The 18,715-nt window shown below is 41.3% G+C and overlaps 1 protein-coding gene across 14 annotated transcripts in view; it reads right to left on the bottom strand.

The window, feature by feature from the left end:
* The window catches only part of LOC146663857 (calcium/calmodulin-dependent protein kinase type II subunit gamma), a 43,199-nt gene that overhangs the window by 16,561 nt on the left and 7,923 nt on the right, over nucleotides 1-18,715 (bottom strand). For all 14 annotated transcript variants that reach the window (XM_085416773.1, XM_085416779.1, XM_085416783.1 and 11 more), the window contains exons 3-12: nucleotides 14,507-14,566; nucleotides 11,234-11,288; nucleotides 11,015-11,080; nucleotides 4,306-4,378; nucleotides 3,064-3,166; nucleotides 2,519-2,602; nucleotides 2,122-2,216; nucleotides 1,494-1,616; nucleotides 1,263-1,346; nucleotides 50-92 (exon numbers count right to left, since the gene is read on the bottom strand). In XM_085416773.1, coding sequence (XP_085272899.1) covers nucleotides 50-92; nucleotides 1,263-1,346; nucleotides 1,494-1,616; nucleotides 2,122-2,216; nucleotides 2,519-2,602; nucleotides 3,064-3,166; nucleotides 4,306-4,378; nucleotides 11,015-11,080; nucleotides 11,234-11,288; nucleotides 14,507-14,566 — 786 coding nt within the window. The remainder of the gene's footprint in view (nucleotides 1-49; nucleotides 93-1,262; nucleotides 1,347-1,493; nucleotides 1,617-2,121; nucleotides 2,217-2,518; nucleotides 2,603-3,063; nucleotides 3,167-4,305; nucleotides 4,379-11,014; nucleotides 11,081-11,233; nucleotides 11,289-14,506; nucleotides 14,567-18,715) is intronic.

The raw sequence follows: 18,715 nt of genomic DNA, 5'->3' as shown, positions 1-18,715 counted from the left end.
TCCCTCTGCATGTGCTGCGTGGGAGGCTGAGGGCGAAGGGCACACCCACCTGAGAAGTTTCTGGACACCAGCATGGTGGTGAGAATGGCTCCCTGGAGGAGGAGGAGGAGAGGAAGGAGAAGAGAGAAGTGAGGGGAGGTATAATGAGAGCATGGCGTTTTTCTTTATTTACTTAATGTTGTCTGTAAAACTCTGCCTAATGTTTAAAATAAAAAAAAAAATAAAAAAAACCTTGTATGCTGTCTGGGGAGATGCACCTTTAACTGTACATTCTCACATCTCAAAGCCCTATATTCCTCTATGCAAATTAATTTAAATGATGTGGCAAAACAAAATAGCTGATACTTGAGGCATGAGTTTGCATCAGTGGCAGTGAATGCAAACTACAGTAACTGGAGCTGGTTGACATTTAAAATGTTTCCAATAGAGGGGGAAAAAAAAGCAGAGGTTCTCAAAAGTGAAATGTTCATACGCAGCAATTTAGAAGATCAAAGACTTTGGCAGACATGTGATCTCAGAGTTTGGCTGATAGTTTCGATGGTTGATATCAACCCCTCAAAGCAGCATAATTTACAAACCGAAACATTTTAAACCTCGCAATCCAAAATATATGTCGAAATGATATAATAGACAGGGCAGGTTTCAGCAGCTTCACAGCAAATGACAATGAATGAGATGCACAGCACAGCGAGTTAAAATATTTTCAATAGTCTCCAAAAACAGACGCATAGAGTGAACTCGAGCTTTCCAACACTATTGCATTGTTACATTTTAGAAATAATCGTCCAAACACAAGTTTCCTTATTTTTGTGCTACATTTCTATGCTCACACAATAACTAACTCATGAAATGTCACGCACAATAACACCCATATCACAACTACATTGCACAATTATCTAAGATACACAACAATATCTGTGTAGCTTAACATATAATACACCAAACAAGGGATTAGTTACTTATTCACTGCACTGTTGTATTGTTGTGTCTTGTTATTATTATTCAATTCAGTTCAGTTAATCAGTTATATCATCTTTCTCTGCCATGTGCCCCATTCGAGCCATGAAATGCTGACAGATCAAAGTGGAATGATGAATATTTTAAGAGCACCTACATCTTTTAATAAAAGTGTTGACTGATAGATCACATCTCCCAAGAGGAAGATGGTATACTTCCACGCTGATATTTTGTCCCAGCCCTTTAAAACCACAGGATAAAAAAAAGTAACCAATCAAGGCTGGTTTAAAGCCTGAGAAGCCTACCTTGAGTTTTCGGCGAGCATTGAACTTGCGGAGACATTCGACTGTTTCCTGTCTGTGCATCATGGACGCCACTGTAGAACGGTGCTGTAAGGGGACAAAAATGGAACAAAATAAGTCAACAGATTCTCAGGGCAAGTATGAATCCGAGTTATAGTTATGTGACGGCTTTAATATGGTAAATCCCTAGGTTTTTCCATAATGTACTCTGTGGTCATTTAGGTGAATACTTACGCAGATCCATGGGTGTTTGAGAGCCTGTTCAGCAGTGATTCTTTTGGCTGGGTTAATTGTCAACATCTGGTTAATCAGGTTCTTTGCCTCTGGGGTCACCGTGTCCCACTCTGGAGACGGGAACTGAGGAAATAGGAGAAACAAGTGATACGTCAGTTGTGAGAGATTTCTGGTCAGCTGATCAAGTGGGTTTCTAGCAGATCCATGCCATATGGAAACCAGTGCTTGAGTTAACTCCTTAAAATAGGGAAGATTATGGAGGGGGGGGGGGGGGGGGGGGGGGGGGGGGGTTGGAGTCACAGAAAACATGCTGCAGTTTTAAAACTCAAATCCCTGCAAACAGGCTGAAAAGTGACTTCATTATTCATCGACTGAGAGAGGAGAATACCCCTTCTCTGACTCTCACACACTCTCTCTCACACACACACACACCCCTCTGCAATGCGTCAGGAAGGCCCTGATAGGATCAATAGCTTTGGACCACATCTCAATTGGACACTATTAAATGTTCGAAAACTGCTTAGCAAACCCCTGCACTGCACCCATCACACCTAACACACACACACACACACACACACACACACACACACACACACACACACACACACACACACACACACACACTTACATCGTATGCCCCAGCTTTGATCTGCTGATAGAGTTTATGTTGATCTTCGTCCCAGAATGGTGGATATCCCACTAACAAGATATAGAGAATAACACCTGACAGGAAACAAAGAGGTGAGAAGTGATTCAGCAAGATCATGTTACAATACCATTTACCGTGGGCAGCAAAGAATAAAATCAAGACAAGGAAATGCAACAGTAAGAAAGGGGAAAACTTAGTTATTGCAACACTTTATGAGCACAATGAAGTCACCTCTCTGAGAGAGGCTGCAAGATCATCATGCTTTTTTTTATGATTCCCATTAACCCCTACGAAAACAGTTTTACTTTTAAATGATACTTAAAAGCTGTTGAATAGGTTCATTCGACCCGAGGCACACACAGGTGTCAAAACTCACCACAGGCCCATATGTCCACAGGCTTGCCATAAGGGTCCTTCCGCAGGACCTCAGGGGAGAGATAGCCAGGAGTGCCTGCAAACCCTGCCCAACAGATAAATCAGAAGATACAATTAACTTTTATTAAACTCCCGGTAAAGGCTACTTTCATGCCGTTATATAAACAGCTTAAATTATAGCGACCCGTATGCAGGGCCAGATTATGATAGTGTAGAGTCACTAGCAAATACCCATTAATCATTTCATCCCCGCCACAGAGTCAGCCAAGTGCTGGCAGCTTGGCTGTTAGCCAAGACACAATGACCTAAGCATGACCTGGAAAGTGGCAGTGAGCCTCTTAATCAATGCTCCTGCAAATATTCTGTGGCTTCAAAGCAGCAGATGTGAAACTATGTGGCTTGCTGTATGAAAGAGGGCCTGTTCAGCAGTGATTCATGCCCGGTGTAGGAACTATCAAGTGCTAAACACCCAGATAGAATAACAGATCAGGTAAAGGACCTGCTCATTTGATATGCGTGTTTGTGTCACTGTTTTTGTTTTCTTACCAAACCAAGCCTGCTGGTCCCCCTGCACTTCAATAGCAAGTCCAAAGTCTGCCAGCTTCACTGCGGCTCCCTTCATCTTACTGGCCAACAACAAGTTCTCAGGCTGAGACAGACAGACAGACAGACACACACACACACACACACACACACACACACACACACACAGCAAAGCAGAGATCAAGACAGTGAGAGACAGGCAGTTAAAGGCACTCTTCAGTAAAGCCTTTCCTCAGAAATATTTATATTTGATGTGTTTGACACAGCATGTGGGGGTGGGATAAAGGTGTGAGAGCGTGATGGAGAGACAGAGGAGGTAGGGAGAGGATAAGTAGTTGAGAATCTCCCCAACACCTTATATGGGCATGGGTCCGTAGCCATGGAAACCACTCGGGAATCATTTAGGTAGAGCTGCAGACTGCATGCTAAATGGAAAGTGTACTTAGCGCGAGGCGGCGTGTGTGGCAGTTGTAAATGGCCGTTGTTTGGGCAGCGGGACATAAAGGGCTGCAGTAAAAAGCCCACTCAGGATAAAAGGCCAACAAATCAGACAGGCAGCGCTCGAGGTTATTCTCTGACATAGTGTGCACACGTACAAAAGCCGCCCACATGTGTCTCAGACATCCCTTGAGATAGCGGGTTTTTTTCCCCTACCCCCCTGCCCCTCACTTCGTAGTTTCAAATTCAGTACATATATTATTAACATCTCATCAACTTAAACTGGGTTAAACGTAAAACTGCAGGCAACAGAGAAGCCATCCTCATCCTCTACTCTTTACATCTCAACCCATCAGCAATTTGGGACAAATCAAATCTCCTGACGCTTGAAGGGTGGTGTGATGTCACGCTCGTCTATGCCTCCGCCCAAACACAGCCCCCTCACGAGTGAGCTTGTGCACGTATGAGCTCTTGAGTCCTTGCCATAGGTGAGACGAACCCTTCCACGTGATCATGACTCAACATCTCTGTGCTCAACACGAACATACATCATGTGATTATGCACGCGCAGACACAAAAACACACACAGTCCCGGTCAAGGACAGGCAGGATGACAGATCTGACAACAGACAGAGGAGGGCGGGGGCAGTAGACGGCAGTAGAGCAAAAATTGCGGAGAGGGAGAGGAAGAGAGATGGAGCAACTGAGAGCCATCTGTATGTTGCCATGGCCACGAGCAGAGGTGTGTGTGTGTGTGTGTACACATGTGTAAGAGTGTGGTTGTCATGGAAACGGGCAGCCACTCACCTTGAGGTCTCTGTGCACAATATCATGCTGGTGGATATGATTGACACTCTCCAAGATCTGACTAATGCAGTGACTACGGAGAGAGAAGAGGGGACAGAGGGAGAGAGTGAGACGTGTCAGTCACCACCCTTCATTGGAAAAAGAAAAAAAAAAACACCACACATTTACCCCACATGACTCGCCTGCCAGGCAGAAAAAAAAAAGGATGCATGGTATTGCCATCATTAGAGAAAAAAAAAAAAAAAAAAAAAAAAAAAAAAAGAACACGCCCCCAACAACGAGACATCGTTCTTGATCACTGTGACAACTGGCAACATGAAACTGGAGCTGTCGCACAAATGGATTACATATTTTCCAGAGATAGACAAAAAAAATAAGTTCAGACAACCTGCAGCGTTTCCCACAGAAATAGATTCTATTTGTGGCATGTAGTGTGTGTGCTCCACTGCAAGTATTTTAATTGCCCAGTCCCTCGTGACAAATACGAAACAGCATTCAGCGTTGTATTCATTGCCTCTTCAGTTAACCTCTTGTCCCAAGAACCAACTCCACTGCATCAGACAGCACTGGAAACTGTGCTCCTTGCTTTGCTGCACAGCCCTAGTCACATCTGCGTAACAGCAGAGCCAGCGCTCCACCTGCTGTAGGTTCTGGTTGAAGTAGCTCTCTAGCTTGCGACTGATCTCCAGAGCAGAATAAGGACTACAGTCAGCTGAAGTCCATTTGACCATTGGGCAGCTGAATGATTCAGCCCGGCGGCAGTCCTATTTTACATGCACGTTTGTGAGACAAAAATCATACAGTTTGAGAAAGAAGAGAAAACGAGCTTTACCGAGTTATTTGGTGTATCACAGCAGCAGAAAGCATTCAAAAGGTACTGCTGTCTGAACACAGACAGAAAAATCTGTCCCTGGCTAGATTTGACCATGTGTGTTTCACGTTAGCGTAACTCCTCGACCAGTTTGGGCCAGAGAGAAAATGCAAATGTTTCCTGAAAAATGAGAATTATTCTATAAGACAGCCAAATTACAAAATTCTTCCAAGTAGCTTATATGATCCTTGGGTTAAGGACCATATCGTCCTAGTATGGAAAACTGGTTGAGGAAAACAAGAAAACTTCTAACTAGCTAGCAGCTAGTTAGGAGTGATTTAAGTTTCAGTATAAGACTGAGGCGAAAATGTCCCCCAGTAAATCAATCACGGACAACCTCACGTTCTTGGACAACTGGAAAAGAAAATAATGCTGGCAAGGCTGCAGTTATCATACCTGGGCAGCCTGCCAAGTAAAGTCTATGTGTGGGAAACACTGGCTTTTGAGTGATGAATTAAACATTTCAAAAAGCGAGATGTAGTGATAGAATGATAGCCAAAAGACCCAGCTATAAGCGTTTTCCAGGCAAAACACTAATACTGCATTGCTACAGCTTTTGGAAAAAACTGCACCTTTTTGACTTTTAGCTGTATTTTAAAAAGCAGTATGAACACGTCACTGTGGATATAAAGCTTATGTAATAGACGCTTGACGGCCAAGAAAGTTAACCAGTTAAAACAGTTAACTCGATTGATTAATGAGCACACTAGCTGTTAATTGCATCTCTACCGTGATCCCTAAAAGCAATCAATTTTACGTTTCAAACCCATTATCCAGGTAGAGTAGCTTAAAGAACAAATACTACGTATCTGATGTGGGAAGGCTTGAACCATCCAGTCAATAAATCTGTATCCCAGTAGCAATTCTAATAATGGGGGCGGCAATTCAGCTGCCACCGATATCGTTGCCATTATTTCTCAACACTGGCTCATAAGCATGTTTCACACAATCCTGTGGAGTGTGTTGGCACATTACACGTATTCTGAAATTTTCTTACATGCCCGTACAAGACCATCCTCTTACTGTTGTACACACTGTGGCACCGGGTGATGATTTCACTCTCCAATGCTCATGTTCAGGTTAATGGGTCAGATGTCACCTGCCTACAAAGAGTGAAGCCCAGGCTTAAATCATATGGCTTGGTTTCTGTGGGTCTGTTCACAAAGACCCCTACGCTAACTGCAGACAGAATTCATAATCTGCCCACCACACAGCCACAGGAGGATAGTGCAAACAAAGACAAAAAGATTATATGAGACAACACCAACAAAATCAAAGAAAATCATGTAAAATGCCAAATAAAATTTCACAAGTTGCCAAGGCGAGGTCCCCTAAACACATTCAGTGAACAGTAATACAAGTCTTCACATCCGAGCAGACTGAACTGGCGTTTTTTGCCAGAACTGTTGGCTGACTGTGCAATTGTTTCAGTATTATTTGAATGGTCCTATACAACGCCTATTTTAAGACAAGTTAATCTAAACTTCACATGTCTGAATGAGGTCACTAAAATGCACAGATTATTCAATCTTATCCACAGTAGGTTATTACACACAGACTACAGACAATATAACCTCACTCCTATATTTGCTCTTGCAGCCAACGACGCAACATTTGCTGTGCTCTGCTAGCTGAGACATTTTGGAGAGTGCTACTCTCTACCCCTTTGCACTCACTTCTAAATAATATAGCAGTGACAAGGCTGGATTACACACTTTCTAGCTGATTGATTATCACTTGCTTACAGAGCCGGGAGGGCGCTCGATATGACAGTATATTTTTAACAAATTTTCATTTAAACGTCACAGTTTATTAAATCAAAACAAAGACAAATAAACAAAACAAAAAGAACAGAACTGCATTTTTACTATAATGGGGGGGGGGGGGGGGGGGGGGGGTGAGTGAGACATGTGATTAAAGAGAGAAGGGGGAGAGTGGGGAACCAATGAACTTGTTGACAAGTAAATGCATTTCCTGATAAGAATACCAGCAAGCCAATTACATGCACCGCTGTGTGCTTGTGTGTTCATAAAATGAGAGTATTTATATATTTAATAGGATTATGCTGTTTGTCTGCAGTACCATGTGTCTGCATGCAAAAAACCCATATCCCAAAAACGATTGGGCTATTAGTAAGTCATTTAAAACTCAAATGACTGAAAAACAGTACACAAACAACACAATGTTGAGAATGAGGACGATTTTTACATATATAAACACATCCATAGCACAGCATGTGAAAACAAGGATAAAGTTGAAAATTTGTTTTGTTTTCCTTAAATTTCCAAATTTGAAAAAAAATAAAATAAAAATCTATGTATCTTTCTTAACCTTGAAGATGCCACATTGTCCCAGTCTTTAAATTATTGTGGTTTAACACCAATGTAAATAGATAAAGACTTCAGTCATGTCAGCAGCTTCATAAAGGGGGCATATTTTGCCGTGCACTGGTCTGGTTCTACCTTTAGGCATGTGTGTGGTTGTGCTCCAGTTTTGCTGGACTTTGTTTTTGGACTACATAACAGTTTTGAGAGATTCCTCAGACAGAGAACTTCACCTAAACCACAGAAATACAGGAAAGTCTGGTTGCATCATTGCTTGGCAGTTTTTGTACACAGCCAGATTCTTGGTCTGAATCTCTGACCAGCCTTTCCTGTGCTGCGTCACATATTCAGATTATAAAAGCCAGAAACAAAACAAAAGCTAGGTTCTGAGCAGAAGGCTATTAGATTATTCTGTTATTATATGTTACCTTATATATGTAATCAAAGTAGTTGAATTAGAATACTGCTGTAGATCATATTATACCCTTTAATATAGAGTGTGTGATCTGTATGTAGTTTAGTTCTCATTATACTTTTGAGTTAAAAGAACATATTCACTTATTAGTTTATTAGATACAGTGGGGCAAAAAAGTATTTAGTCAGCCACCGATTGTGCAAGTTCCCCCACTTAAAATGATGACAGAGGTCAGTAATTTGCACCAGAGGTACACTTCAACTGTGAGAGACAGAATGTGAAAAAAAAATCCATGAATCCACATGGTAGGATTTGTAAAGAATTTATTCGTAAATCAGGGTGGAAAATAAGTATTTGGTCACCTCAAACAAGGAAAATCTCTGGCTCTCACAGACCTGTAACGTCTTCTGTAAGAAGCTTTTCTGTCCCTCACTCGTTACCTGTATGAATGGCACCTGTTTGAACTCATCATCTGTATAAAAGACACCTGTCCACAGCCTCAAACAGTCAGACTCCAAACTCCGCCATGGCCAAGACCAAAGAGCTTTCGAAGGACACCAGGAAAAGTATTGTAGACGTGCACCAGACTGGGAAGAGTGAATCTACAATAGGCAAGCAGCTTGGTGTGAAAAAAATCAACTGTGGGAGCAATCATCAGAAAATGGAAGACATACAAGACCACTGATAATCTCCCTCGATCTGGGGCTCCACGCAAGATCTCATCCCGTGGGGTCAAAATGATCATGAGAACGGTGAGCAAAGATCCCAGAACCACACGGGGGGACCTGGTGAATGACCTGCAGAGAGCTGGGACCAAAGTAACAAAGGTCACCATCAGTAACACACTACAACGGCAGGGAATCAAATCCCGCAGTGCCAGACGTGTTCTGCTGCTGAAGCCAGTGCATGTCCAGGCCCGTCTGAAGTTTGCCAGAGAGCACATGGATGATACAGCAGAGGATTGGGAGAATGTCATGTGGTCAGATGAAACCAAAGTAGAACTTTTTGGTATAAACTCAACTCGTCGTGTTTGGAGGAAGAAGAATACTGAGTTGCATCCCAAGAACACCATACCTACTGTGAAGCATGGGGGTGGAAACATCATGCTATGGGGCTGTTTTTCTGCCAAGGGGACAGGACGACTGATCCGTGTTAAGGACAGAATGAATGGGGCCATGTATCGTGAGATTTTGAGCCAAAACCTCCTTCCATCAGTGAGAACTTTGAAGATGAAACGAGGCTGGGTCTTCCAACATGACAATGATCCAAAACACACCGCCCGGGCAACAAAGGAGTGGCTCCGTAAGAAGCATTTGAAAGTCCTGGAGTGGCCTAGCCAGTCTCCAGACCTCAACCCCATAGAAAATCTGTGGCGGGAGTTGAAAGTCCGTGTTGCTCGGCGACAGCCCCAAAACATCACTGCTCTCGAGAAGATCTGCATGGAGGAATGGGCCAAAATAACAGCTACTGTGTGTGCAAACCTGGTAAAGACCTATAGTAAACGTTTGACCTCTGTTATTGCCAACAAAGGTTATGTTACAAAGTATTGAGTTGTATTTTTGTTATTGACCAAATACTTATTTTCCACCCTGATTTACGAATAAATTCTTTACAAATCCTACCATGTGGATTCATGGATTTTTTTTTCACATTCTGTCTCTCACAGTTGAAGTGTACCTCTGGTGCAAATTACTGACCTCTGTCATCATTTTAGGTGGGGGAACTTGCACAATCGGTGGCTGACTAAATACTTTTTTGCCCCACTGTAAGTGTGCATCACTCTGTATCCTTGATCTGCTGTGAATGTGTTACATGCTTAATTGTTGAATCATGAAGAGAAGATTGTAAGCAGGAGACTCTGTGTCTAAGGCAGGGGAGACAGACAGACCACATTCCACACCTTACAGAAAGCAGAGAAACAACTGCCGAGGTCATAACTTAGGCGCTGTAACAGAGAAAGAATGTGATGTTTTGGCTTTTACGACTAGATGGGGGCCACTAGAGACTATAAAAAGCTGAGCAACCCGTCACCATTTTGAGACTTGCTGTGACCCTCTTCAGGCATGTCTCCCCATCATGATGGTCCTTATGCTCTTAAGTGTTGAATTGTATGGAAATAAATGATTGTTGATTGAGCATAAATACACCGAGTATTGTCCTTCCTTCAGCCCAAAGATTCAAAGAATTGGGAGATTTCAACAAGGCTGAAGTACAAAACTTGGTGTAATATCGCACAACCAATGAGGTTAACAGGTCAATAGCACAATTGTGCATATTAAGAGATATCCTCTATTTTAGTAAAAATGGAGAATATCACCACATTAATGATTTTCCCATCCAGTATTTTGCAAAAGTAAAATCATTTCTGAACTTAAAATGGCAAAGAAGTGGGAATGTCAACATCTATGACACAGAATCTTAAATGATTCAGACAATCTGAAAAACCTCTCTACAGACGAGGGACAAGGCTAATAACTAAGATCGTCTGGCCTTCAGACAAAATGTAAATGAGAAGCCTAAGAACACTTTCTAAAAACCAAACACCATTCTCAGTGAACACAGAAGCAAAGAGCATGTCCTGCAGAGTAAAAAGTGCATCTAGCTTCTTATTGGCACACAGTTCAAAAGCCAGCATTCCTGATGGATTCAACAACGTTTGAGGGTGCTTTAGTGCACGCAGCATCAATAACTTGCACATCTGTGAAGGCACGTAAAATGCCAAATAATGTATATATTTAGGTTTTGAAGCAACAAATGTTGCCATCCAGTCAATGTCTTCTCTTTGTAAGACCTTGCTTATTTTCAGGATGACAATAACTGAATTTAAATGAGCATAATGGTGCAACAAACCTGACATCCACTGAAAACATTCCAAACTGTTGAGCAGCTGAAAATCCTTTATCGAGCAAGGATTTTACGTCACATTTTTGTTTTTTGAAGAGGTGATAAAACACAATTATGAACATGCCAGTCAATATGTTTTCATTGCACCATTTTCAAATTAATATAGAATTCAAATCAGTTGCAAATCATCACATTTGTAATTCTTTATATTTTACAAAGTGTCTGGGAAGAGCAGCTTCATTAAGGGGCGTTTACCTGGCGTCAGCCTCACTGTAGTACTCCCTGGCTACAATGTCTTCAAAAAGCTCTCCTCCTGTCACCCTGTAAGGGGAAGGGAAGGAAGAAGGGTCCGAAGAAAGAGACGGAGAGAGACAGGGAGTCAAATAACAGAGAAGTTGTTAGCATACACAAACAAACCGCAGTCACACGCATAGATAAAATGTCATTGTGTGTGTGTGCACAGAAGATACTCACAGGTCAAAGACTAGGTAATGAAAGCCTTCCTCTGAAATGCTGTCATGGAGTCTCACTGCAAGAGAGAGGGTGGGAAATGAGACTGACAGCAGCTAAGTGAAAGACATAAAAAAAAAAAAAAAAAAAAAAAAAAAATACTGTTCTGTTCGGCTGTAAAGCTTCACATAAACTGAAAAAACAAAAAAAACAAAGCTCAAATATAAATATGTGAAGAGAAGAGAGGCAGACATGGAGAAAAATAAATGTCATTTATGATTGTGATGTATTGATTCTCCTTTCTTAACCACAGCAATATGAGCACACCCAATGATTAGGCAATTAGTGAGCACTTAATTCAACCATACTCTCCCTGCAATTACTGCAACTGAGTGATGGTTTCTGGAATGGACTTTGTTTGGGGCAAAATTACTGGTGGTTTAGAATACATCTTTATAATGGACACAGTAGGGTTAGCATGCAGGAGCGACTATAAGCAACTGTAATTGTAGGTTGTGATAGCATTGCTTAAAGCTATGTCTGACCAAAACAGTAAAGCCCTATCAAAAGCCCACTTTTATCCAAATTAAGTGATTATTATTTCAGGTTTAACATTACTTCAAACATATTTGGTGATAGAGAAAGGACATAACATGTAACATGTACATGTATTTAGACAATCTGGGGGAGTCTATGATAGTTGGTGGTGACTAAATAGGAACCATGTGGAGCAATAACAAACCAGGGTATATGCTAAACCATTAGATTACTTGGACACCTCTAAACAGGGGTATTTTGTCCCAAGCAGAGAGCAGTCACTCATGCACCCTTTCCTTCTTTTTACATGTCCACTTACAGGGTTTTGTTTTTCTGTTTTTCTGCCTGTTTCAGGTACACAACATCCTCATTCTTAACAAGAAAGCACAAAACAAGACCCAACGTAAACCTCTAAAATAATTAATTGCAAACAAAGACCTACAAAGACCAGAACCAGTCTAGGAAATGTTATTTTTTGTGTTTCCTGATTGCTGAGCTATCCAAACCCCTTGGTCTGAAACAGAAGTAGCGAAAGCACTAATGAGTTCATTCTGCGGTTATGCAGTAACCACGGCGGCTCTTAGCTTGTCAACTTAACTAAACAGCAGCAGAATGACGAAGCAGGATCCAGGCTGCACAATCCATGAGTTACAGGATGGGCCTGAGACACAGCTTAGGTTTAGTGTCAAGAAAGAAACTTATTGTTATGTAAAGCGAATATCAGTTGTATAATAAGATGAAGTAGGATGGCCCCTGCAGCAAGAAACAAGAGCGACTGTTCTTTACTCCTCCTCCCATCTTCTCGCTCTCCCTCCATCTGTCTCCTACTTCTGCTTTCGTCTCTCCATCTGTCTCATTTTCGTGCCCTCTTTTGTCTAAAGTTTGAACATATACGATGCTAAAATATGCCAAAAAAAGGGGAAAGGACACGAGAGCGAAATGTATATAGAAAGGGAAAGAACAGGAAAAGTAGGTGAGGGACAAATGAGTGCCGGGGAGGGGGCTTTTCAGAAAACTAGGACATGAGGAAAATAGAAATGAGCAGTGCAGTGAGAAAGATGTCATTGATTTTGTCATTTTCCCCTTTGTGCCCTTTACCAATCTCTCCTGAACATCTCTATGAGATGTATAATTCATGTCACTGCAATATGAGTTTCCATCAGAAAGGTAAATAAAATAACTAAATAAATATCACTATGTAAAGAAGGCAGAGAGCACTGCTCACAAGTCAGCTTTGATGATCTTAATTTTTCCACACCCACACCCACACACACACACCAAGAGTCAGCTTCAAGGCAACCTTCAAGGCATCTTCACACATGCAACATAGGTCTAAACCTTTCTAGATGGTCCTTAACCTACTAGCACCCAAGCACAAACTCCGTGTGATGTCGGATTGAGCTGAAGTGTGAATATCGCAGTTAATAATCTGGTGCATTCATCGTTAGCGAGTGGGCGTCACACGTGCTGCCTCCTGTATGTTCTATCTATGCAGCTCCCTCGCCTATGAGTATTTCCAGTAGTGCGAAAGTGTTTGAAGCAGCCTATTTCCTGCTGTGTGCTACATACAAGGCAAAAAAAGAAAGGACTGTGGAAAATATCCTGACCTGATTTTCCCAAAAACTGACCAAAGTTCACGCACAACTGATTCTGTGACCTCTTATTCTGAATGGCACTGCTCATATCGTTTGTTTTTAAATTAGCGACGGCGATGTCATCAACAAATGTTTCTGTTATCATTTATAATACGCCATAACTTCCATGATTGCTACAAAGGGTAGTTTTTCGCTAGCAGGAAGTGGTGCAAACGAGCCTGATCGGTGTGTCGTTAGTAATCTAACAGCCAAACATTGGTATAGGCAAAAAGTTGTTATCAACCCAACAATTCAACCGCTGCCTACCGCAGAGACATTAGAGGAATGGGTGATGGAGATCTCCAGAGATTATTTCAAAAAATGAACAAAATGAAACCCTGCTGCTGCAAATAAGATACGACAGCAATGCTCCAGGAAACGATTAATCTTGTGATTTGATCATCACAAGCACAAGCTGGAAAATAAATACATTAACTCAATTCATGTATTTATTTTACCACTCAGTGCGTTCTTTGTGATTCTGTTTATTTCTAATGTGACAGCGGCACGTACAGTTACACATTACAGCGTATTCAAAGAGTCTGTCCTATAGATTAGTAATGGAGATGGTCACCAGATTAAAATTAAAGGGATTTTATTGATTTACAGGTATTACTGGTGGGAAAAGAGGCCTACAGTCAAACCTTCAAGATCAGTATCTCCAGTTTCCTTGAATTGCTTCATATCTGTTCGGATAAGATCCATCCTGGATGTAATTAGCATGCTGACTCTCAAATGATCCATCATCGTATAGTTGACGTGTCTGAGTTAAACATTATGCCAGTGTTACTGGAGTGTTTATTCTGTTTTCTATAAACAGATTATGAAGACTTTAAGTGCATTAATTAAATATTCCAGAAATCCTAGCAGAACCACAGTATGTGGTATGTGTAACACGCCAAATGATCTATTACATAAGAGTCACCCACTTGCAGCTCTGCTTTGAAATACCACAATAATATCTTAATTCAAGGTCAAATCACTCGCTTTTCTTTCCTCTTATTTCTTTGTATTTTAACAACCATTTCTATTTACAAAGACATCTTAAGCCTCACAAACAATATTTCTGAAATTCTCTGCTGCAGATAACGACTACAAGGATTGCATTAATTGGTCAGCTACTCACCAATGTTGGGGTGTTTCAGGAGACGGCAGATACGAGCCTCTCTCTCAAGCTTCTGATGATCTGTGTAGACAAAACAAAAAAGGTTTATTCAAATTCAGCCACAGTAATAAAGTATTTAATAACATAATATAATTTCCACTTGAGGAACTTTAGCAAAACATATGTTCAGCTGTACAAGATGGATAAAAATAACTAAACACCTATTAAGTGACCTGAACATTAGCGTTGAGATGGGATTTACTGAGGTTAGCAGCTGATGATCATCTAGTCTGCCACATTAATTTTGCACTTCCTCCATGTTCCAAAAAGTGATGTGAAATATTATTAACATTTCAGATGTTTTATGATTAAGGGAGGTAAAAGAACTGGCTCTGGTAAAACAACAGACAATATATTATCATAAATAGGTATTTAAAGATCCTGACAGAAAAAGCTAGAGCCAGTATTTGTGACAATGAGCCGATCTGTTTAAGTCAGCTATGCTGTTCTGGGTTTACTGTCCCGGTGCATCAGTGTACCGTTGCTCACCGATGCACTGTCGAATCTGACATTGCTTTATACATAAAATAATAATTTCCTATACCTTGCTCATAGTGATTATTAGAGCTTTAATTTAATTGGTATATGTAACTAATTCTATATTGCTTAAGTATACATATCAGTAAAAGAGTTAATCCCTGAAACAGTTATGTAAATCTTCATAATTCAGTTATTTTTAGAAATACATACAGGAAAGGTAAGGGGAGTCTAAACCATGTGACATGCAATGCTTCCTTGGTGGAAATGAATGGGGGACAATGTGGTTTTATGGTGTGGGCCTTCACCTGCTAGGTGCTACATTATCACCAAATGTTTGGAACAATAATGTTTGGTTTTTACACACTGTGGTGTTGCCAACAATATACCCATTAATGTCCTGCAGTTAGAAGAGAAGGGCCACCTTTTACAAAGCCCCAAGTATAGCACACACCTTCATTATTTATGTTCTCTCCATCCCAAATAAAAATTTCAGTGCCTGAGACTAGAAAACCAAGGCACTCATGTTCCTTTTAAAAACTGAGCTACAGATGTTTAGTATTAAAAAACTACTGAGTCATCGGGCACTTTCCTGGGGAATTACGATGTATGGCAGCTGTCAGTCATAAAAGTGTCTCTGTATGCAAATATTTAAATGAAGATGTGTTTTATCTGCAGAAAGAATAAAGTAAGCCAACACTCATAAGCAGTAGCAATACAGTCATTTGCATGTAGAGACAGTCTCCATCTCTAAAATCTAACAATATGAATTAAAACTGAGCTCCAGTGCTAGCATTTCTGCACGTGTGGTTTTAAAAAACACACAATCAAACGAAGAAGTCTGTCTGTAGCAACAGGTGCAGCGGTTTGCATGCATGTGTGAGTGTATGTGCTACAGGGTTTAGTGTGAAGCTCAGTTATGGACAGTGCAGTATTTGCACTTTAGACAAAGATTACACACCCGCCTCATCTCCAAACCAACATCCTTGTTTGAGGATTTGTCCAAGTCATGTAGCAACGTGCGTTTACACGAGTGTGTTTGTGCACGGTTTGCAGGTCTAAACCACACGATACTTTTAAACTACTCCATCTAATTACCATGGGAAGAGGCCATGCAACTGCTGAGGTCAGAGGTCACATGGGGTAACTGTAATGAAGAATGACTCAGTGTGTGTGCTTTATCACTGTGGTGAAGCCAACTCAACTCCACAGCTCCATGGCAATGACACCACAGAGACACAGACTCAGTAAGATTTGCATTCATTTCCCCAGCGCAGCAACTACCTCAGATAAAATTCACATGCTGTTGCTGAGTAATCAACTATCACCTTACCCAGCTGTTCTTCTATATTGCAGTATAGCGTTCACAGGCATTACAGCATGTTACTATAAAAGGCAACGTTATTGTTCTGCAGTTTTCTAGATGGTCTCTGGCTGGCATTTCTACCAACGCTGACAGATAAATTATATTTACAAACATATGTTATAAACGCATTATAAATGGTTGCCTGAAAAGCAATTAGAACAAAAACTTTATGAACATGCACCATATGACCCTTGGCTTTTGAGTCAAGATACATCATACCTAAGATTTAAGAGGTTTGTTTTTTTAAATAATAATAATAATAAAAAAAAAATGGAGATTAAAAAAAACCCCCAAAACAACAATGATGGGCATTATCTAGTATGACTTTTTGTTTCTGGAGCTACAGCCAACACAGAGGCAGAAGGAATACTCCAAACCAGGAAAAAAGTGAAAGGTAACCAGAATTGTTAACTTAGCTCGTCGTCAAGTTCAACAAAAACCTTCCTGAGTAATACACCAATACTGCAAAGGCTTCTCTCTCAAACCTGCCGGACAGGAGGTGTAAATTTGCAGAAAAACGTAAAATCTTCCTTTTCGATCTGCTTGTTTGAACAGTATGTTATGCTACCAGTTCTGTTCCATTTTAACATGACACATCTTTTCAGATTGTTGTAAACTTGGCTCTAGGAAGACAGCATTTTTAATCCACCTATGCATAGTTAATTGAGGTTTTTATAGAAAGATATTTGCTGCTGTAGATATTACTGTTGCTGCTCTAGAAACTCAGTTTAGTTACTTATGAATATAAACATATCCTATTATATTTAAAGCCAAAGCTAGCCAATAATTTAATATACAAGATGATTAGAAAACCCCCAACCACCTCGGTGCTCTAACCCAAGCACCTACGCTCTCCATAAACCTGGGAAACATTTTGAATTTAAGTGTACAATTTATGTTTGTTTATTGTACTTAATATCGTCATAATGAAAAGCTGCAGACTTCACATCGTGAAAGCCTACTTTCTTTGCTGTATTCAGCTCTATTTTTTTAACTTGCTGAAGATTTGTTTGTCCGTCCTCCTGCACCATGTTACAATCTCTTTTCCACGAACCTCCCTGTTGTCTCGCTACAGGTGTAGATTTCCCTCATCTAAGAGAAAGCGAGTGAATAAGGGAGAGACCTGAACCACCTCCTAATTACACCAGTGACGCAGGACAGAGACAGACAGACAGAGAAGGAGGGAGGATTATATGAAACGTCCATTTGCTAGAAGAGGATCACAGCTCCCCTGTGTGTGTCTGTGTGCATGCGCACGCAAGCTTCTGTGTGTGCGTTTGTGTACAGCCGTCTACCCTGGTGCAGTGTCACTGCAGTGCTCACTAATTCATTCAATCTCCTTATTTGTTGGTGCGAGAGTATGTGGTAGAGGAAGACAGGAAAGAGAGGGCTGGAGGGTAATTACTGGCACTTCCTGCTGCTCTCTAATTGGCCATCTGCTTTGCCATGGGGCGGGCCCACAGCCATCTTACATCAGCTGAGAAGGATGGAGAGGACCTGACACACATACGCACACCCCCCCTCTTTCTGCCACACAAAGCTGACAATCTGACTGAAGGCTTGAGGATCCAGTTCAATCTGTTTCAGGCAAGTTTACATCCAAAATGTTAGGACGGGAAATACTGACAAAATGACGGAAACGGTGTCAGTACTGGTTACAAAACCTTATTTTAGGGGTTCGTTATTTCAGATAAGTTTTTACTAGTAGGGGTGCAACGATATTCGTATCGATATTGAACCGTTCGATACAGTGCTTTCGGTTCGGTACGCGTATGTATCGAATAATACAACATTTGTAATTTATTTTATCAACTTTCCTTCTGACGATGCTGTCTGTGTGGAGCGCTCAGTGAATCTGCGTTCGACTACTCCGCCTAGGCTGCACTGTCGAGCGCAGATCCACTGAGCGCTCCACACAGACAGCATAGTCAGAAGGAAGAGCGCAGGGCACCTCCCCCACCCTCATTCAGATCTGGCGTTTGGAATTATTTTGGTTTTCATGTGACGTATGACCCTGAAGGTAAGCGAGTCATGGACTAAAGTAAAACAGTATGTTGGATGTGCCATGCAATGCTCAATTACATGGGTGGGAACTAGTGTGTTAGCGCAGTTAGCTCGTGTACGTGTTGGCCGTCTAGCCCCATGCACGGGGCGATCGGCGGTAGCTCGTTAACGGAGATTTGCCATGTTGTGGTGTTAAGGTCATTTCAACGAGATTAACCTGAAAGCACTAGTGGGAACACAACGAATATGACTGCACATTTACGCCGACATCATCCTAGTGCAAAGACAAAAACAACAAGCATGCTACTAACTTTAGCCGAGTC

Source organism: Rhamphochromis longiceps, linkage group LG8, assembly GCF_057381845.1.
Source record: "Rhamphochromis longiceps isolate RC_006_pf linkage group LG8, R_longiceps_female_GT1.1, whole genome shotgun sequence".
Classification (NCBI taxonomy): domain Eukaryota; kingdom Metazoa; phylum Chordata; class Actinopteri; order Cichliformes; family Cichlidae; genus Rhamphochromis; species Rhamphochromis longiceps.
The sequence above is the reverse complement of the archived record's forward strand: the minus strand, read 5'-3'. Positions and strand labels throughout refer to the sequence as shown.